This window comes from Podarcis melisellensis (assembly GCF_964234715.1).
Source record: "Podarcis melisellensis genome assembly, chromosome: 17".
NCBI classification, from domain to species: Eukaryota; Metazoa; Chordata; class Lepidosauria; order Squamata; family Lacertidae; genus Podarcis; species Podarcis melisellensis.
The window spans coordinates 32460711-32478658 of record NC_138534.1 but is presented as its reverse complement, the minus strand read 5'-3'; the positions used below and the strand labels follow the sequence as shown (position 1 = coordinate 32478658).

Here is a 17948-nt window from a genome sequence, read left to right as displayed (position 1 = left end):
GTTCCTCCTGGATTGTTAGCAGGCTCTGCAGAATTAGCTGAGCTCTAAGTGGAAAGATACTGGTGAAGCTGAAAGGGTTTGCTGGTTTCTGTGAGGGCTTATTGTTATTTCTTATCGTTAGGAGGAAGGAGGGAGAGAGCCAACAAAGCTAGCGACAAGGTGCCTGCAAATTATCAGCAAATTATCTGCAAATTATCTGTAAAGTATTGGTTCAGCTGAGCTACCCCCTGGGAACTTGTCAAATCTCCACCTTTTGTTCACCGGTATATTGCCTTGTTGAAACACTTATCACAATGTTATTTCAATACCGGTATAAAAAGGTAAAGGTACCCCTGCCCGTGCGGGCCAGTCTTGACAGACTCTGGGGTTGTGCGCCCATCTCACTTAAGAGGCCAGGGGCCAGCGCTGTCCGGAGACACTTCCGGGTCACGTGGCCAGCGTGACATCGCTGCTCTGGCGAGCCAGAGCCGCACACGGAAACGCCGTTTACCTTCCCGCTGGTAAGCGGTCCCTATTTATCTACTTTCACCCGGAGGTGCTTTCGAACTGCTAGGTTGGCAGGCGCTGGGACCGAGCAGCGGGAGCGCACCCTGCAGCAGGGATTCGAACCGCCGACCTTTCGATCGGCAAGTCCTAGGCGCTGAGGCTTTAACCCACAGCGCCACCTGCGTCCCGGTATAGCATAGTCCTATTCCCCAGCCTTCCTTTCCTGCTCTGGTGGAAATAAAAGGTGTGTCTTCACCCATATCTCTCATAGGAATAGTTGTAGTATTGTTCTGAAATGGCCCACTGCTGCATTTGCGCTGTGAGTTAAACCACAGAGCCTAGGACTTGCCAATTCAGAAGGTCAGCGGTTCGAATCCCCACGACGGGGTGAGCTCCCGTTGCTCAGTCCCAGCTCCTGCCCACCTAGCAGTTCGAAAGCATATCAAAGTGCAAGTAGATAAGTAGGTACCACTCCGGCGGGAAGGTAAACAGCGTTTCCGTGCGCTGCTCTGGTTCCCCAGAAGCGGCTTAGTCATGCTGGCCACATGACCCGGAAGCTGTATGCTGGCTCCTTCAGCCAATAAAGCAAGATGAGCGCCGCAACCCCAGAGTCGGCCACGACTGGACCTAATGGTCAGGGGGTCCCTTTACCTTTAAAAGGGGAAAGGCAGTTTTGAGGGGAAGAAGCTTATCATTCGCAGCAGAAATTGTCCAGGAGGCTGCTGGTCAGGACCCACAATTTTTAGCACACCCCCTCCACAAAATAATAATAATAATAATAATAATAATAATAATAATAATATAACATAAAATAAAATAAAATCCTCACACGTGGAGAGTCTGCTTTGGCTAGACGCACCATAAAATTTTGCCCTAAGCAATTGCAGTGGTACCTCGGTTGTCAAATGTAATCCATTCCGTTCCAATCCAAGACCGTTCGACTTCTGAAATGTTCGACAACCGAGGTGAAATTGCCAGTTGCCAAAATCCATTGAAAAAATGGGGAAACGCGCCTCAGAAGCCGTTCGACTTCCGAGTTGCGTTCGAAAACAGAAGCGTTCACTTCCAGGTTGTCGGCTTTCGAAAGCCGGAACGTTCAACTTCCAAAGCGTTCGACAACCAAGGTTCCACTGTAGTATTAAGAAGTGTAAAGACTTTCCCCTTTATTTCTTGAAGTGCATTGTGAACCCTCTGAAATACTGCAGCTGCCTTTTTGCATCATTTTGTGAGGGGAGAGTTTCTCCTCAGTTCTCAGGGTCTCACTCTCTGCGTTCCTTCCAGGCACCCCATCTGCCCCTCGTGACCTCAGCTATGAGATCATTGGATCCAACGTCCTCCTGACCTGGCGCCTCCCAAGGGACTTGGGTGGCCGAAAGGATGTTTTCTTCAACGTCATCTGCAAGGTGTGCCCGACAGGCTCCCCGGGGCCTTGTGTTCGTTGCGGGGACAGCGTCCAGTTTGAGCCACGCCAGGTGGGGCTGACAGAGAGCCGGGTGCAAGTCTCCAACCTCCTGACCCGTGTGCAGTACACCTTTGAGATCCAGGCGGTCAACCTCGTGACGGAGCTCAGCCCAGATGCTCCACAATTCGCCGCCATCAATGTTAGCACCAGCCAGTCAGGTGAGGAGTGCTTTTGGGGGAGCCCCATTCTTTGCTTTGCCACCTCTGTTTTGTCTCCCTGGTCTTGTTTGGTGTTTCTGTTCAAGCAATGACTCAAACACCAAAGTGTATTGCCAGTATTTGCCCTTTAGAGTCTCACACCACCCTAAATTATTAGCATCATACTTCATATTCGTAAAGGACTTTCCATACATTATCTAGCTGTAATTCTTACAACACCTCCATAAGATAAGTCAATGTTACCATATTGGCCTGAATATAAGCCACACCCAAATATTAGCCGCACCCTTAAAATTAATGGAGGGGAAAGTGAAAAAGACAGTACCTGGATATAAGCCACTCCTTTTAAATTCCGCAGTCACTCACACCTGTTCCATTTTACCGTATGTCTGTTTCAGTAGCAATATCATAAAAGCCAATTTTTGTAAGGTCGCGAATTCAAGCAGCATTTTAACTTTTCACGGTTGGAATTTTTTTGGGGGGGAGTGAGGCTTATATTCAGGCCAATATGGTATTATCCTCCACATAGTAGATGTGGGAGGCTGAGGCTAAGTAAGAACAGGGTGGATTGCCTAAGAGTATAAATTCATGGAAGAGGTAAGATTCGAACTGGGGGCTTTCAGATTCATAACTCAGTCGCTTGCAGGGTTGTTTTTTTTTGGGTGGGGGGGATGCCCCAGTGCTTCCTCCATGAAAACTCGCTCCTTAATTCTGAATCAGAGCAAACAGCAATCTGCAGGAAACCCAAATTGCCGTTTGTTCCAGTTCAGCATTGAAAAGTGGGTTTTTGAGGGGAAAGCAGAACAACAACAACAAGGTGCTCAGATGTGAAACTGGGAAAGTGCAGCCATGTGCCTAGAAAGTGCAGGGCAAGAAAGATTTGTGTGGATGAGCCCTTCGTCTGGAGGGCCACAGGAGTTCGGTATGTCGACAGCCACATGGGTCAGAGGAGCAGGTGTTTCACTGTGAGGCTTTGGCAGGGAGACCTCTGAGCATCAGGCCTGATGCAAAAATGAAGAGCAGTTTCTTGGATTCTGTGGCTGTCTCCAAACAGCAGCTTTTCCTACTCCTCATATAATGGCGCAGTTCTAAAGCACATTGTAGGGAAATGTAGGGTTGCCGCAAATCTCTGTGATCTCCCATTTCCCCAGCAAAAATAAAATAAGCGTTTTTGCTTCCGTGGATGAATGTTATGAACATTTTTGTTGGAACCACAGCAGCAGCTGACGTTAATGCAGTCTGTTGCACAGAGAAATCAGTTGCATGTGTGGTGTAAGCAGAGATTCTGGTCTATGTGATACGGTTGTCTGTGTTTTTGCATCTCAGATATGCATGAGTAAGCCTTGAGATGCAAGCCACCTTACACACTTTTAGTGACTCTACAGTAAATTTGACTATTTATTGACAGTTGTTACCAACACTTGACCATCTCTATAAATAGAGTAGATTTGTTCTGCACTCACTGTGCATATCATAGGCCCAAATTTCTTCTCCTTTTTTTTTGAATGACAGCTTGATCTGTGTTAATACTAGCACTATATTATATATAACCTTTCTATGCTGTTCATTGCAATCATAATTCCAGGATAACAGTAAAATTATACTAGCAGCCTCAGTGTTGCTCAGGAACTGTAAGAAACCAAAAGAGCAATAAAAACAACAACAGCAAACAGTGCAGTTTTAAAATAAGTGGTTAAAATCAGTGCAATTTTGAAAGTTTCAGTCTGGTATCCAGTTGTATTCAAAGACAGACAAAAACCTCCTTGATCTCAGGAAACCTCATACAAAATTGCTGCAGTTTTGAACAGTTTGGCCTGCCATTTTTGTTCAAAATTGTGTCTGGTTTCATCGAAACAGCTGAAAAACTACTCGTTGATCTCAGGAAACATAATGCAAAATTGGGTTACGATAGCAGCAAACAAGCAACTTTCCTAAATACACATAAAAGCAACATCACAAAACAAAGTGAGATAAATTACAGTCAACAAACATCCAATCTGACCTCCAGTAAAAGCTCTGAACAAGGAACCAGGTCTTTTAGCTGGTGCTGGAAATTCAGTCATATCTCAGGGGAGGGAGTTCCAAAGCTGGGGAGCCACCACCAGGAAGGCTCTCCCCCACCAAACAAACCTCAGTTTAACAGGTGGCTACACCAAGCAAAAAGGGACGTGGGTGGCACTGTGGTCTAAACCACTGAGCCTAGGACTTGCCGATCAGAAGGTCGGCGGTTCGAATCCCGCGACGAGGTGAGCTCCCGCTGCTCGGTCCCTGCTCCTGCCAACCTAGCAGTTCGGAAGCATGTCAAAGTGCAAGTAGATAAATAGGTACCACTCTGGCGGGAAGGTAAACGGTGTTTCCTTTCGCTGCTCTGGTTTGCCAGAAGTGGCTTAGTCATGCTGGCCACATGACCCGGAAGCTGTACACCGGCTCCCTCAGCCAATAAAGTGAGATGAGCGCCGCAACCCCAGAGTCGGCCACGACTGGACCTAATGGTCAGGGGTCTCTTTACCTTTACACCAAGCAAACCAGTCTTGATACAGAAGATGAGCTATTTCTTCTCACAGGTAACTAGGTCCCATGTTCTTTAGAGTTTTATATATCATCACCAGCACGAGGAAAACAATAAAGTCTCCGCATTTTGCTATTCGGTCATGAGTATATCAAACAATGGGCCTTTAAAGCATGCAAAGTATGTGAAATGGTGTTACTGGACTGTGGCTACAGTATAAAGCAAGGACAGGCATTGTAATTCCATCGGCAGTTTTGAATGGAGACTGTAATGCCCCTTTAAGCCTATTTTGGATATGATTATACAAGTAGTCCATTACCGTGGTTGGGATCTATTTTACAACAAACAAACAAAACCCCAGAACAATTGCACCCCTGCTGTAGCAGCTGACTGGCAAACATGCTGTGCCTGGATTCAGGAAGGTATAAATATCTACGAAAACAACAGGGCAGGTTTTGCACATTCCTAGGAAGAAAATCCTGCAAGGAAGGAACATTATTAGAAGAGGATGTGTCAGGCGGTCCCCTCCATCTCCTGCTCACCGCTGTTGTTTTGCCTGACCCTCTGCTACCTTTCAGTTCCTCTTCCCTTTCAACTTCCTCCTTTACCTTTTCTGTGTCACACTTGCTCTCTTCCTTCTCCCCAGCTGCCTTTTGTCTTGTCTCTTCCTTTCCGTGCACCTTTTCACTTCCCATCAGCTTCTGTCCTTGGCAGCCCAGATTTCACGGCCTTTTAAAATGAACGTTGCAACGATGCACCAGCCTGTCTGTCTCCGAAGAGAAAGCATATGAGAGGTTGACAAAAGGTAAAAACTATGTGAATCGCTAGTCTGAACCGCAGAAACACAGGCAGTCTCTAGGTCTGCGCAATGCTGGAAACCTTTATTAAAATGTCAGGGAGCCAAGTTGTTGCTGAATTTCAGTGGTGGGTGAAGCATTGGAAGCGGTAAAGCTGCATTTCAGGTGTCACCTGTATAGATAAAAGAAATTCAGTTGGTGAGGTGGAGACTTTCTCATCAAGGTTTGGAGGATGGCTCTCTAAAGATAAATATTGTGGGATACTTGTGGAATTCAAGGTTAGGTGGCAACCATTTTTAGGCACATCCAGTTGACGCGTCATCACCAACGTGCGGGTCCTTTTGGACCTGGAAGAAGGCAGAACAGGGACATTCAACTGACACGCATGGGGGCCAGGAACAGAACCCCTACATGAAATGTATTTGCAAATTCTTGAATAAAATGACCAACTTTTTTAAGGAAAGTAAGGAATATATAATATAAGGAAGCGGCCTTATATTATTCTGGGTCGGATTGTTCGTCCATCTAGCCAGGGGTACCAACAAGATTTTCTGAGCCTGGTGCACTGTACCTAGACTAAGTGCTTTCTGCTGCACTTACCAGAGAAGAAATAATTTTGCATACAATTTGCAAACAGTTTATGTCATGTGCAAATTTGTATCCACTGTTGTAGGTGTGGGTGTGGTGCTCTCAAAAATAAATCAAGTGTCACACACAAGTTATAAGGTGTCCAGCAATGTGAGCAATGTGAGAATATCAGCAGGTGAAATTTCCCCCATAGTTCCATGCTACAAAAGGCTTGCTCTGTTTAATATCTGCCTGCCCCATATTTGTGGTTTTGGTCACCTCCTGCTTTGGTCCAACTCTCACATTGCTGTCGTGAACATACAGAAGGAGATATATAAAATGGCTGAAAAAGACGACAGTGCTTTTTTACTTACAGGCATCACATTTGTACTTTGTGGCATAGAATTTTGCCTCTTTGAACAAAAATTATGCATGTTTTGTCCCGTCCCCTAAAAAAAGAGAAAATAGTACACCTCCAAGGCTTCAACCAATCTTAACATGGACCGATTATTGTGTGTTTAGATGCACACATCCCAACTATAATCAAGTGAGCTTACTCCCAGGTTGGTGTGCACAACAGACCCTGTTATCATGAACTTCTCCGCCCCTTTCCCACAAGAAATCCCAGACTGCAATCCTGTACCCACTTACCTTGAATTAAGGCCCATTGAACATAAAAAAAGATTACTTCTGAGTAGACATTCATACAGTTGAACTGTAAGTTAATTATCCATTACATTCTTTATGAGTGTCTGGTCCTTAGTGGAGATGCTTAAGCCTCTTTGCAAAATATTCAGTTTGCTGCTGCCGCTGCTGCCCTTCTTCCTCCTCCACTACTTCTTCCTCTTCCTCTTCCTCCTCCTCCTCCTCTTCTTCTTCTTCTTCTTCTTCTTCTTCTTCTTCTTCTTCTTCTTCCTGTTCCTCCTCCTCCAGCAGTGAGGGGATTCTTTAATGGTAGATTCTGCAGAAAGTAACTTTAACAGAGAGTATCTGAGCTCAAATGTGCAGGGGATGAAGAGGCAGGGATTCCTGGTATCCAAGCAACTCACTTGTCAATCACAGCTCTGGTTTCACTCGTTAGCTGAAAACACTGAAAGGCACCATTCTGCATTTCAAGTTTCAGCCAAGCTCAACTTCTGCACCCATTCTCGAACAGCATATGCGCAAAATCCTGGAATGTGATACCTGCCTTGAATACTGAGATAAACTTGGTGTGGGTGTTCAGGATACCATAGCATATTTCAGGTTTGAGCCTCCGTTTGGCCCTTGCATCTATTTTGCAAAGGGGGCCAAGGTGGGAGGCGGCAGTATTAAAAAGAAATGCAAAACGGATTGTAATGCAACATTCCCAAAGGCTGAGCCCTTTATGCTTTGTGAGCAATAAATCCTAATGCTAACTTATTGATAAGAAGTTATGATAAGCTTTAATAAATCGCAAGTCTATCACAAGGTAAACAAGAGTATTATTGGAGCGGAAAAAACAGTAGAGCACAAAGTCAGGACTAGAGCGGTGGGTGGCCAACCAGGAACCCAACCTGGAGTGCACATTCGCCATTCCAAGGTGGGTCCCTTCAGTCAGGAGTCTGAAAGTGGAGGTTCACCTTTAGATGGAGTTAGGTGCATGTGCCTGTAATGAAACAGGTTCTGCTCTATTAACCAGATCTGGGAAGAAGTCCAGATTCCCAGCATGGAGGCCAACCCAGAGGCTGACGCTGCCCCTCTCATTTCCCTAAAGAGAACTCATGAGAGTTGTTCACTAGGCTGGACCCCAGCCATGGCGTTCCAAATTCAAGCCCTCTCTGCCCTGATATGTCTTGCTGCTCTTGCTCGCCTCTAGTAATCGCATTTCCGGTCTCGTTTCTGGAGAAAATGAGCAGCTAGGCTAGTTTGGGCTGGGTCTGGGCTGGGGCTCCATGTCCTGCCAGCAGCAGAGCCATAATTGGATTCCTTGTGTCTCTTTCAAATTGTGGAAAAACAGAGATCCTCAGGGAGGCTTCCTCAGGTCCCTTCAGCCGTACAAGAGAAGCAAATCACTCTGATGCAGCAAAGGGGTCTTGGGAGACCAGGAGTGCTGAAAGCCTCCCCGTCAGAGTAGCGGTACCTATTGGGCAGCTATTGTGGTCAGGTCCTCCTTTGTCTGCTGTTTCCCCCCGCCCCCCTCGTCCTCTTCCCCAAGATCATTAGGAGTGAGCTTGAGATGAGCTGACCTCGATTCGTAGTGACAGCTCACGCTAACTAGGCCTCTGTTGCTCCGTCACGTGGCCCCGCCTCACCCCCCGCCTCTATCTATTCGTCCCCCTTGGCAACTTTTCATTTTAGCTTAGATTTTTTTCTCCCCGATTACACATACATTTGGGAAGACTTGCCTGGGCTCAGAGAAAGGCAGAATAAAGGAGATGGGGACGAGGCGGGGGGGAGACAGGAAGAGGAAACCCTTTCTGAATGAATGGCTGTGTCAGTCATAAGGACACAAGGCAAGTCCTGCTGCATCACACCAAAGGGCCATGTAGTCTGGCAGGCTTACAGTCGCAGCAGAGGGGGAAGCGACCTCCCCTGTTACTTGTCCTCAACATCTGGTATTTAGAGGCATGCTTGCTGCTTCTGAACATGGAGGTTTGATTTATGTACAATGGATAGGCCCCTCTGTTTGTGTAGATTTTAAAGCATCTAAATGGTTGCTGTTATATATTGTGTTTGTGAATTCCACGAGCTAGCTATTTTGTTGTGTGAAAGTACTGTTGTTTGGCCATCTCACACCTTTTGGGGGTCCCAAGTTGTAGGATTATGAGAGATGGAGAAAAATTATCTTTGTATTTTTTTCTCTGCACTGTTAACTATGGTATAGGGCTCTGTCATGCCCTGCCCTAGTTCCCTTGTTTTCTAAATGAAAATGCCCCAAATCTTCTAGCCTTTTTCTATAGGGAAGGTGCTCCAACACCTTGATTAATTTGGTTCTCAAACCCTACCCCCAGTTTTGTGTATGTATCTTCTGTCTGTCACTCTCCCTCCCTCCCTTATAAACCCAGTAGATCACTGCAGTCTGCAGAAGTGCTCCTTCAAGTTCTAAAGATCTCAGAAGCCCATGTGTCAGGCCATATTCTGTGGAATCATAGAATTGTAGAACCCCCTGCAATGCAGGGATCTCAACATGACAGGTGTTGTCATTCAACCATTGCTTAAAAACCTCCAATGAAGGAGAGGCCATCACCTTCTGAGGGACTTTGTTCCACTCTCAAACAGCTCTTACTTTCAGAAAGTTCTTTCTGATGTTTAGTCAGAATCGGCTTTCTTGTAACTTGAATCCATTGGTTCAAATCCTACCCTCCAGTGTTCCATCTTCCATATGGCAACTCTTTAGATATTTGAAGATGGCTATCTCCTCTCGGTCTCCTCTTTTCCAGGCTAAACATATCCAACTCCCTCAACTATTGCTTATAAGGCTTGGATTCCAGACCCTTCATCATCTGCACACGTTCCAGCTTGTCATATTCTTCTTAAACTGTAGGACCTAGAACCGGATACAGTATTCCAGGTGTGGTCCAACCAAGGCAGAATAGAACAGTACTATTACTTCCCATGTATATTAAGGAGAAATTTGTGCTAAAATGCTGATGAACTTTCATGAGGGTTATTTGCAAGCTGGTGTGGCAGTGTGGAGAACTGAACTAAGAGTAGAAAAATGAGGAAGTGAGAGGAAGTGAAATTGACATATTTGTCTGGCCGTAGTCAGGACACAAGTTAAGCTGATAAGATACATGGTCCAATAGTTTCTTGTAATTAGTTTCATTCCTACACAACAAGCAATGAATAAACTAGAAGGTGATTTTAAATTTACCTTATAGTAAATTTAGGAAAAGCACCTTACTGTAATAATAGCTCAGCAAAGGAATCAACTGCCTAGGTGAAATGTGGAATTTGCTGTTTGTTTGTTTTACTTGCACTCTGCACCCAGAACAGGAGGGCAGTCAGAATTACATGGGCATCATTTGAATCCATACCATTTGCCTTGCAATTTTAGATGGAACAAAATAGTCTTGTCATTGATGGCTGAGTACCACATTCAAACCTGCCTTTGAAACTGGTTTATGCATGGATCCTTCCACACACCACATGGCAGCAATTATGAGATTGCCTCTCTGGAGCTTATCCTGGCTCTCTATTGAGAATACCTGCATGTTTCCAAGTACCTGTATGTTGCATCCACACTTTTACGCTTTGTGTAGGCATGCACACTTCAAAAAAAGCAATGTCCTGTGGGGGTGCAAATGAAGCCAGTACAGAAATGCTCACCACACTGACTGCATCCCACATTTGAACTTTCTATAACGTCACTAGAGAATGCAGAAAAACGCACCAAGCAAACCCAAGGCTTTTTTTCAGGCAGGAAACAGCTGCCACAGGTGTCTACAAATGTGAGGGCACGACCAAGCTGCCTTGTACCTGCCAGAAGTTACTAGGCAGGCTTCCTGGATGTGCTAGACCTGGAGAGCTGGGATTTGAAGAGGCCATAAGTACAGGAACCACCAAGGTGTGATGAGGATTTCATCTCGAGGCAGTGACATTCACAGGCAATAGTGCAGAAGGGTCATTAGGCAGACTTTACAAGGCTGAAGAGATACGGCTGAAGAGGAGATTTCTAGGGCTGAGCGTGACCCTGAGATTATTGACTGTGAAGGCAGATAAAAACTTTAGCTCAGGAGGAAAATTGATTCAGGCTATTACTCTTGCTGCAAGAGGCACATCCGTTATGTTCAGCTGAAAGTTGCAGACAGGTATGTGCCAGGGAAGGGCACACAGTTTTCATAAGATAATGCACACTCAAAAACCATTAAGGTGTATCCAACAGAGAAGGCCTGCATAACTTGTGACCCACAAAGCCAATTGTAACCTGCCCACTACGCCCTATGTTGCTTTCCAGGTGTGTTTTTTCCTCCAGTATCAAAACCAAGAGCTATATCAAGCCCCTGGTGGGACACTTGATGAGCTATATTTGGTACCGTCGCTTCCAAGCAGGTCTGTGCTGCTAGCTGTACACTACAGTGTCATATTCTCCCTATGCCGCACAAACATTTTAAAAAATTAAATAAACAGCACAATCCACTGGAAACTCCTACACAAGTCCCACTAAAATGGGGGTGGGGGGAACAAGTAGCCATAATCAGCACTGGATGAATGTTTTCAGTGCAAAACATAGAGAGTCCCACAGCAAGAAAAATGATGGGTTATTGCTGGGACTGAGCTAGGAACGTCCGGTGGTTCTTGGTCAGGGTTTCCCAAAATTGGGTCTCCTGCTGTTTTGGGGCAAAAACTCCCATCATTTAAAAGTGGTCTGAAAACAGTGTAACTTAATATTGCTGATAATATGTCCTATGTAGTATTGATGGCTGTGGCTTTTGGGAACGCATATGCAATGCAATGCCACATAGTCTCGGGGTTTCTAAGGAGTTACAGGACACCTATGATTTGGTCTACATGAAACATAATCTAACTCCTTCTGTCTGCGACCTGGGTCACATGTAACACTAAGCCAAACTATGGCATAATGCAAGTGAACAAACGTGGTTTCCTGGAGCGAAGATCGCATTCATGCACTTCCCCCGGTCTTCCTGCTGCCATACTACTCAAGGCGAAGCCATGGTGTGGCTTAGTGTTAGGTCCGAACCTGGGTTCATGGTTTATCTTGCTTCAGACACACTGTGAACTACAACCAAGATTTGTTCTTGCTTTCACCATTCATGGTTTCTCTGAGGGAAACCAGTTTGGGGCAATCCACTAATATCAGCTCCCTAACTGCAATATGAGGATAATAATAATGCATATCTGCTTAACAGAATCATTTTAAGGATTGCAGTGGGGTGGAGAACCAGTAGACCTGCAGATGGTCTTGAATGACAACTTTCATTATCCCTGACCATTGGCCATACTGCTGGGGGTGGCTGTGAGTCAGAATTCAATACCATCTAGAGGGCCACATGTTCCCCACCTTTGGATTGCAGTAAATCAGCACATGTGGAGTACTTTGAGCACATATAAACGCTAAGTGCTAAAGTAGAACCAAATTGCACCATACTTCTCAAAGTCAGTGATGTGCAGTGAAATTTTTCATAGAGGGATAGTTAGGGCCAGAAATGCCAGCTTGCGAGGGTGATGTCAGGCACATGATGTCCTGACGTCATGTGTGTGTGCCTCCCTCCCTGAGCTGGGCAGAAGCTTCCCGGGGTTTGGGAAGGAGGCTCCAGGCCTCTGGCTGGATGCTGAAGCCCTTCTGCCTCCTTCCCAAAGCGGGATGAGCTTTGGGAAGGTGGCAGGAGGGTTCTTGGACCCATTAGAGCATTGCATCTCCCCCCCCCCAAGCCGGGCAGAATCTTCCTGTGCTTTGGTAAGGAAGAGTCAGGGGAATATTTAGGGGACTAGCCCAGTCCCTAGTCCACTAACCGCACACCATTGCTCAAAGTACAGCTGCATTGAGGGCACAACTACATGTTACACTGGAAATGGCACCACTGTTCTCTCCCATGTCTCAAGTTCATGATGCAGCCTCTCAGGTTGTAGCGTTCCACATCCCTGCACGCCACAGCCCATTGTGTGGAGCATCTGCCTTGCATGCAGAAGGTCATAGGTTCAGTCTGTGGGGTCCACGGGTAGGACCAAGAAAGACTCCTGCCCCAAACCCTGGAGATCTGCTGGAAGTCAGTGTCAACACTAATGGGCTGGAGGGACCAGTGGTATACCTGGGTATAGAGCAGCTTCCTATATGTTGCTCTGGAAGCGCAGAATCTGACCAGCACAGGATTTGATGTGCAGCTCCAACCTGAAAGAACAAAGACAAGAATAAACTAATGAGAAGGATAAGCATTTTAAAAGCAGAGAGAGAGAGAAAAGGCCCCGCTGTGCAGCAAGAAAAAAAATCACGTAGCAAAGCAAGCAAGGCGAAGCTAATCAATACGAATAACAACAAGGGGGGAAAAGCAACAGCAAAATACTTGAGATAGTTTTAAGTGGCGCTGCCGTCTGGTTTGCTTGACTGTCATACATGGTCCACGTAGGAAAACATTCCTGATGCCTAATGCGGCAAACAGCAGGCTGAAGGCGATTGCTGAACCCCTTCATTAAAAGCCTAGTCCCACTGCCATCTTCAGGACAAGCTGATCCACAGAGATTGTTTGTGGCAGCAAATTATCTAAGTGCTATTAGGCACAGCTAGTGTGTCTCCACACATAAGCCTCATTAGAAGAGAGCAAAAGTTAGAGCAGTGACAAATTGCCATGCTTTGGTGCTCTAGAGGTGTGGCACGTACAAAATGAATCCTAGAGCCGGGCGGCCCTGCAGTGCGCAGAATTGATCCCCTAGCTGCCAAACAAGGAAGGACATTGATGTGGTGCGTGTCTCCTTGACTGCAAATCCACAGGTTGGTTGCAAGCCAGATGTTGGGGCCATGTGTAAGAGGCTTGCATATTTGTATCCATGCATCCGCTGTGTTAATGATGTGCCTGCATTGTTTAATGAATGGTGTTAAGTGTTGCAATATACTGTATTTTTCAGTGTATAACACGCCCCCATGTATAAGACGTCCCCTATTTTTGAGGACTCCAATGTAAGCTTTTCTTTGGGGCGGGTCAGACCAGAGCTGTTGAGCTTTTTTTAGGGGGGATTCCCGGAAATCGCTCACCCACCACAAAAGCTGCCTATCAGCTGCTCCCACCAGAAGCCGCCAATTGCCACAGCAATTGTTGCAGCCACCAATAACACACAAAATAGCCACTGACAGTCTCCAGCCAGCAGAAGATACCAATCCCATGCCACCAATATGCACTGACTGTGTATAACACGCCCGCCATTTTTTACTAAATTTGTTTAGGAAAAAGCCCTTGTCTAATACATGTAAAAGTATGGTCATGTGCCACATTGTATCTCTTTCAAGGGGTACATGGTACTGTAGGGATGTTCCTTTAGTGATGGTACCAAGACTGAATAGAAACTGGTAATTTTGATGGAGCAATACCCTGCCAACCACTTAGCTTCTAATTTGTTTATTTATTGTTAGGTTTTTAAAAAATATATTCAGTGCAGTTCTTTCCTATCGTTTACATGGACCCCCCCCCCCGAAAAAAACAACACCTAAGCTGTTGCTTCTTTCTGGATTAGTCAAAGGGGAGATTCCATCCAGTCGGATGTCACAGTGAATGGACTTGTTACCTGTAGCTTTTCACCTGGGTTCCTACAGTGTGTGGCATTCCTGGAGTCAGGAAGTATAGAACTATTAACTGCTTAACATTTTGGACTAGGGATGCTGTTTGCATGAGCTTTTGTTTCAGTATCAGAAAAGCCAAGAGAGGCAGTTGTGTTAGATGTGGGCAACTGTTCATTGTATGCCACCAGCACAGATGAACACAGTGCAGGCCAGAGCAGAAGGATGCATGACTCAGCAATGCTTGATTTAGGTTACCCTGTCGTCTGCCTTTATAGCATATATGTATTTTTAAAATGTTGTTGTTGTTGTTGTTATATGTTTATATACACCACTTTTACACACAGAAAAAATATGGCTCAAAGTAACTTGCAGTATTAAAAGCAAGACAATAAACAAAACTTTATTACATTTATAGTCCATTTATCCTACAAGCAGTTCTAAGTTCAAGCTGGTATACATACAACAACCCTGTGGGGGAGATTAGTCTGAGAGACAGTGACTGGCCCAAGGTCACCCAGTGAGCTTCATGGCTGAGTGGGGTTTTGAACCCTGGTCTCCCAGGTTGTAATCCAGCGTTGATCACTACACAACACTGGATCACTCTACATATCAAGAATTCAATTCAACGTTATAGAAATGATTAACTGAATAATATATATATATTTTTTAAAAAGATCATAATATGCATATAATATGCGGATGTTTTTGGCCTACAACTCCCATGATTCCTAGCTAGCAGGACCAGTGGTCAGGGATGATGGGAATTGTAGTCTCAAAACATCTGGAGGGCCGAGGTTGAGGAAGCCTGATTTAACATTTCCGTTTTTAAAAAAAAATCATGGGATTTGAACTCCCAAAGTGAAGAACTTCCATTCACTGCTGCTCCTCTGGGGTAGCTCCCATCACACTCAGTAGTCAGGTAAAAATAACCTCTCTCTCCAGAACCAGCTACTGGCCTCTCACGCTACAGCTGGCTGCTCCTATTCTTCCCCACAGACAGATCTTCTCTTCAGGCCAGCTCACTGATGAATTGGCTTTCTGGGCTCGTGATCTCTCCCCATGCAATCCAGGAACTGGCACAGGGGGCAGGATTTATGTTAAATCTGCTACAACCCCCTTACTTCCTGATATTTCTGCTCTTACGCAGTTGTGGGGCGGGCTAGGCCTTCACAGCTGGGGCCAAAGTCTCGAGTGGAGAGAGGGATGTATTATTCTTTATATTTTCTTTACGATTGCACCAAATTATATAGGGTTTGAAAACGTTGAGGTAATCTTTGGATGCGCAGGCCTCTCAAAGAGAACGGGTAATCTTCTTGCTTGCCCTCCTAGTTTCTGTGGGCTGCAAGTGGTGGTCCTCCTCCATATTTTCACCTTTTAAGATTTGTTCTGTTGGGGACTTTTATTCAGTCTTGCACAGCTGGAATCTTGCCTGTCCCCAAAGCTATTACTAAAAGCTTGTATCTTCATTCAACCTAGTTGCAATAGTCTTGCATCCTGTGTAATCCTATAACACAGTTTTAGTTATTTCCCATTTGACTTTTATCCAGCAAGGGTTTTGTAAATGTGTGAGCCTTTTGTTAGGAGACAGCAACGGTATCGACGGCATAGTAATAGCCGTTCGCAGCTGAGCTCAACGTGGGTTGCTCTCACTTGCTATTTGGCTGTTTGTGATAGGATGTCGTGTCAGCGCGACGTAGCCAATTAGATTTGGCCGTGGACTGATGTCATGGAAAGCAAGTGAGAGCAAGGCAAATGAATGAGCAGACATGGTTGCAAGGAGCATTGGAAAATGGCCAGAAAAGCAAAGCATTTTTCAGCACTGCTATGAGTAATTTCAATTCAGCTGGAGCCATTACAGCTGCTGTTGCAGATGTACAAAATAGTGCTGCCTTCTCTCTTATTGAACCAGACTCTGAATGTTATATAGAGGGAAAGAAAGAGGCAGGAAATATCGAGCAGATCCGGAATGTATTCTTTGAGTGTTTAAACGAGGGGTGCAAACCTGTGAGCTCCAGCCAGCATGGTGAATAGTCAGGGGTGATTCATAGAATTGTAGAATTGGAAGGGATTCATTTCATTTCATTCATTTATTATATTTTTATGCCGCTTTTCATTCACACGAACTACATCATGAGAGTTGTAGTCCAACAACACTTCTGTGATTCTACGAACATATTCAGAGAGGCTGCAGGTCTCCCATATCTAGTTTAACATAGAGAATACCAAAGATCCAGTATATGTAACACAGAAGAACTGTTCATCTGCCACATATCACACTCCCTTCTTTCCTATCCAACTTTCTTTCCACTCTTCTTCAATGCACAATTATTTATTTATAGTAATATTTGTTCATTCATCATTGTTCAGATATAATGAGCCTATAATGCACAGTTGGCACGCCAGGTAGGTATTTTATTTTTTTCTTGTCAGATAAATTGTAAGAAGTGTTGTGCAGACTGTTTCTGCACCCAGATGCATATGAATATTACACTCATAAAACAAGCTGCTGTCAGACATGACCAAGCAATGAGTTCTGTGTCACTGCAAAGTTATTAAACAGTTTCCCCAAGCAAATAGTGGTCCAATAAATGTGGTTCCCCATATCTATTTATTTTGGCACAAATGGCGTAGGTACAACACAGACTTGGTTGGAGGATGTACGAAGTACACCACTCTTGACTGTGTAATGTCAGTGGATTTTGCTATTCTAAAATTTCTAGTTGTTAGATATAAAACTAGTTTTCTGTTTTGTTTCATGGATAAGTAATTTATATGGATGAGTATACCTCCCCCTTCCATTATTGTTCCGTGGGTTCTCTCTGCCCTGTGTTCTTTTCCAACTTTCTTCTGCTACAGTGTGGAGAATTTCTAAAATTAATTCTGCAACTGGTGCATATGATGTTTGCTGAGACTTCCTGTTCCTTTCATCAACATTCGCTTGGGTTTCCCCCTACCACTGCCCCACCGCCCCAGACCAGGTTGCCGAAGTGAACAAGTGCAGTGGTGCCCCGCAAGACGAATGCCTCGCAAGACGGAAAACTCGCTAGACGAAAGAGTTTTCCGTTTTGGAGGTGCTTCGCAAAACGAATTTCCTATGGGCTTGCTTCGCAAGACGAAAATGTCTTGCGAGTTTCTGTGGGGGTTTTTTCCTCCCCCCCCCCTTTTCTAAGCCGCTTATCCGCTAAGCCGCTAAAAGCCACTAATAGCGCTAATCCGCTAAGCCGTCAATGGGCTTGCTTTGCAAGACGAAAAAACCGCTAGACGAAGGGACTCGCGGAACGGATTATTTTCGTCTTGCAAGGCACCACTGTGCTTGTGTTCACCAGGGTTCCTCTTTGCATGTCGTGCCACCAAGGCTGGATAGCTTAGTTGGTTAGAGCATGGTTCTGATAACACCAAGGTTCGATTCCCACAAGGGACAGCTGGATATTCCGGCACTGCAGGGAGTCGGGCTATAGCTGATTCTCAGGATCCCTTCCAATTCTGTGAGTCTAATATGAATAAGCCTTTGCACATGCCAGCAACTTGGACAAAATAAAAGGTGTGTATGATAGGAGATGCAACATGCAAGAAAAGACATGCTGATCATTCTGTATTATTATTTTTTTAAATAATAATGGGTGGATTGCCAGCTTAACGATTGACGTTCAGGGAGAAATTCCAATGGAGTGAATTATCATGAGTGGTCCTGCTAACTTGTTTCACGATCACTTAGGACAAGCTGATACAGCTCCTTCTCACACTTCTGTGGCAGCAGTGATGTGGGAAGGAGGCAGTT

The 17948-nt window shown here is 45.1% G+C and overlaps 1 protein-coding gene across 3 annotated transcripts in view; it reads left to right on the top strand.

Annotated features, from left to right (window-relative positions):
- Positions 1-17948, top strand: part of LOC309359790 (ephrin type-B receptor 5) — a 157491-nt gene that overhangs the window by 116939 nt on the left and 22604 nt on the right. For all 3 annotated transcript variants that reach the window (XM_081893911.1, XM_081893909.1, XM_081893910.1), the window contains one exon: positions 1768-2106. In XM_081893911.1, the coding sequence (XP_081750037.1) occupies positions 1768-2106 (339 nt within the window). The remainder of the gene's footprint in view (positions 1-1767; positions 2107-17948) is intronic.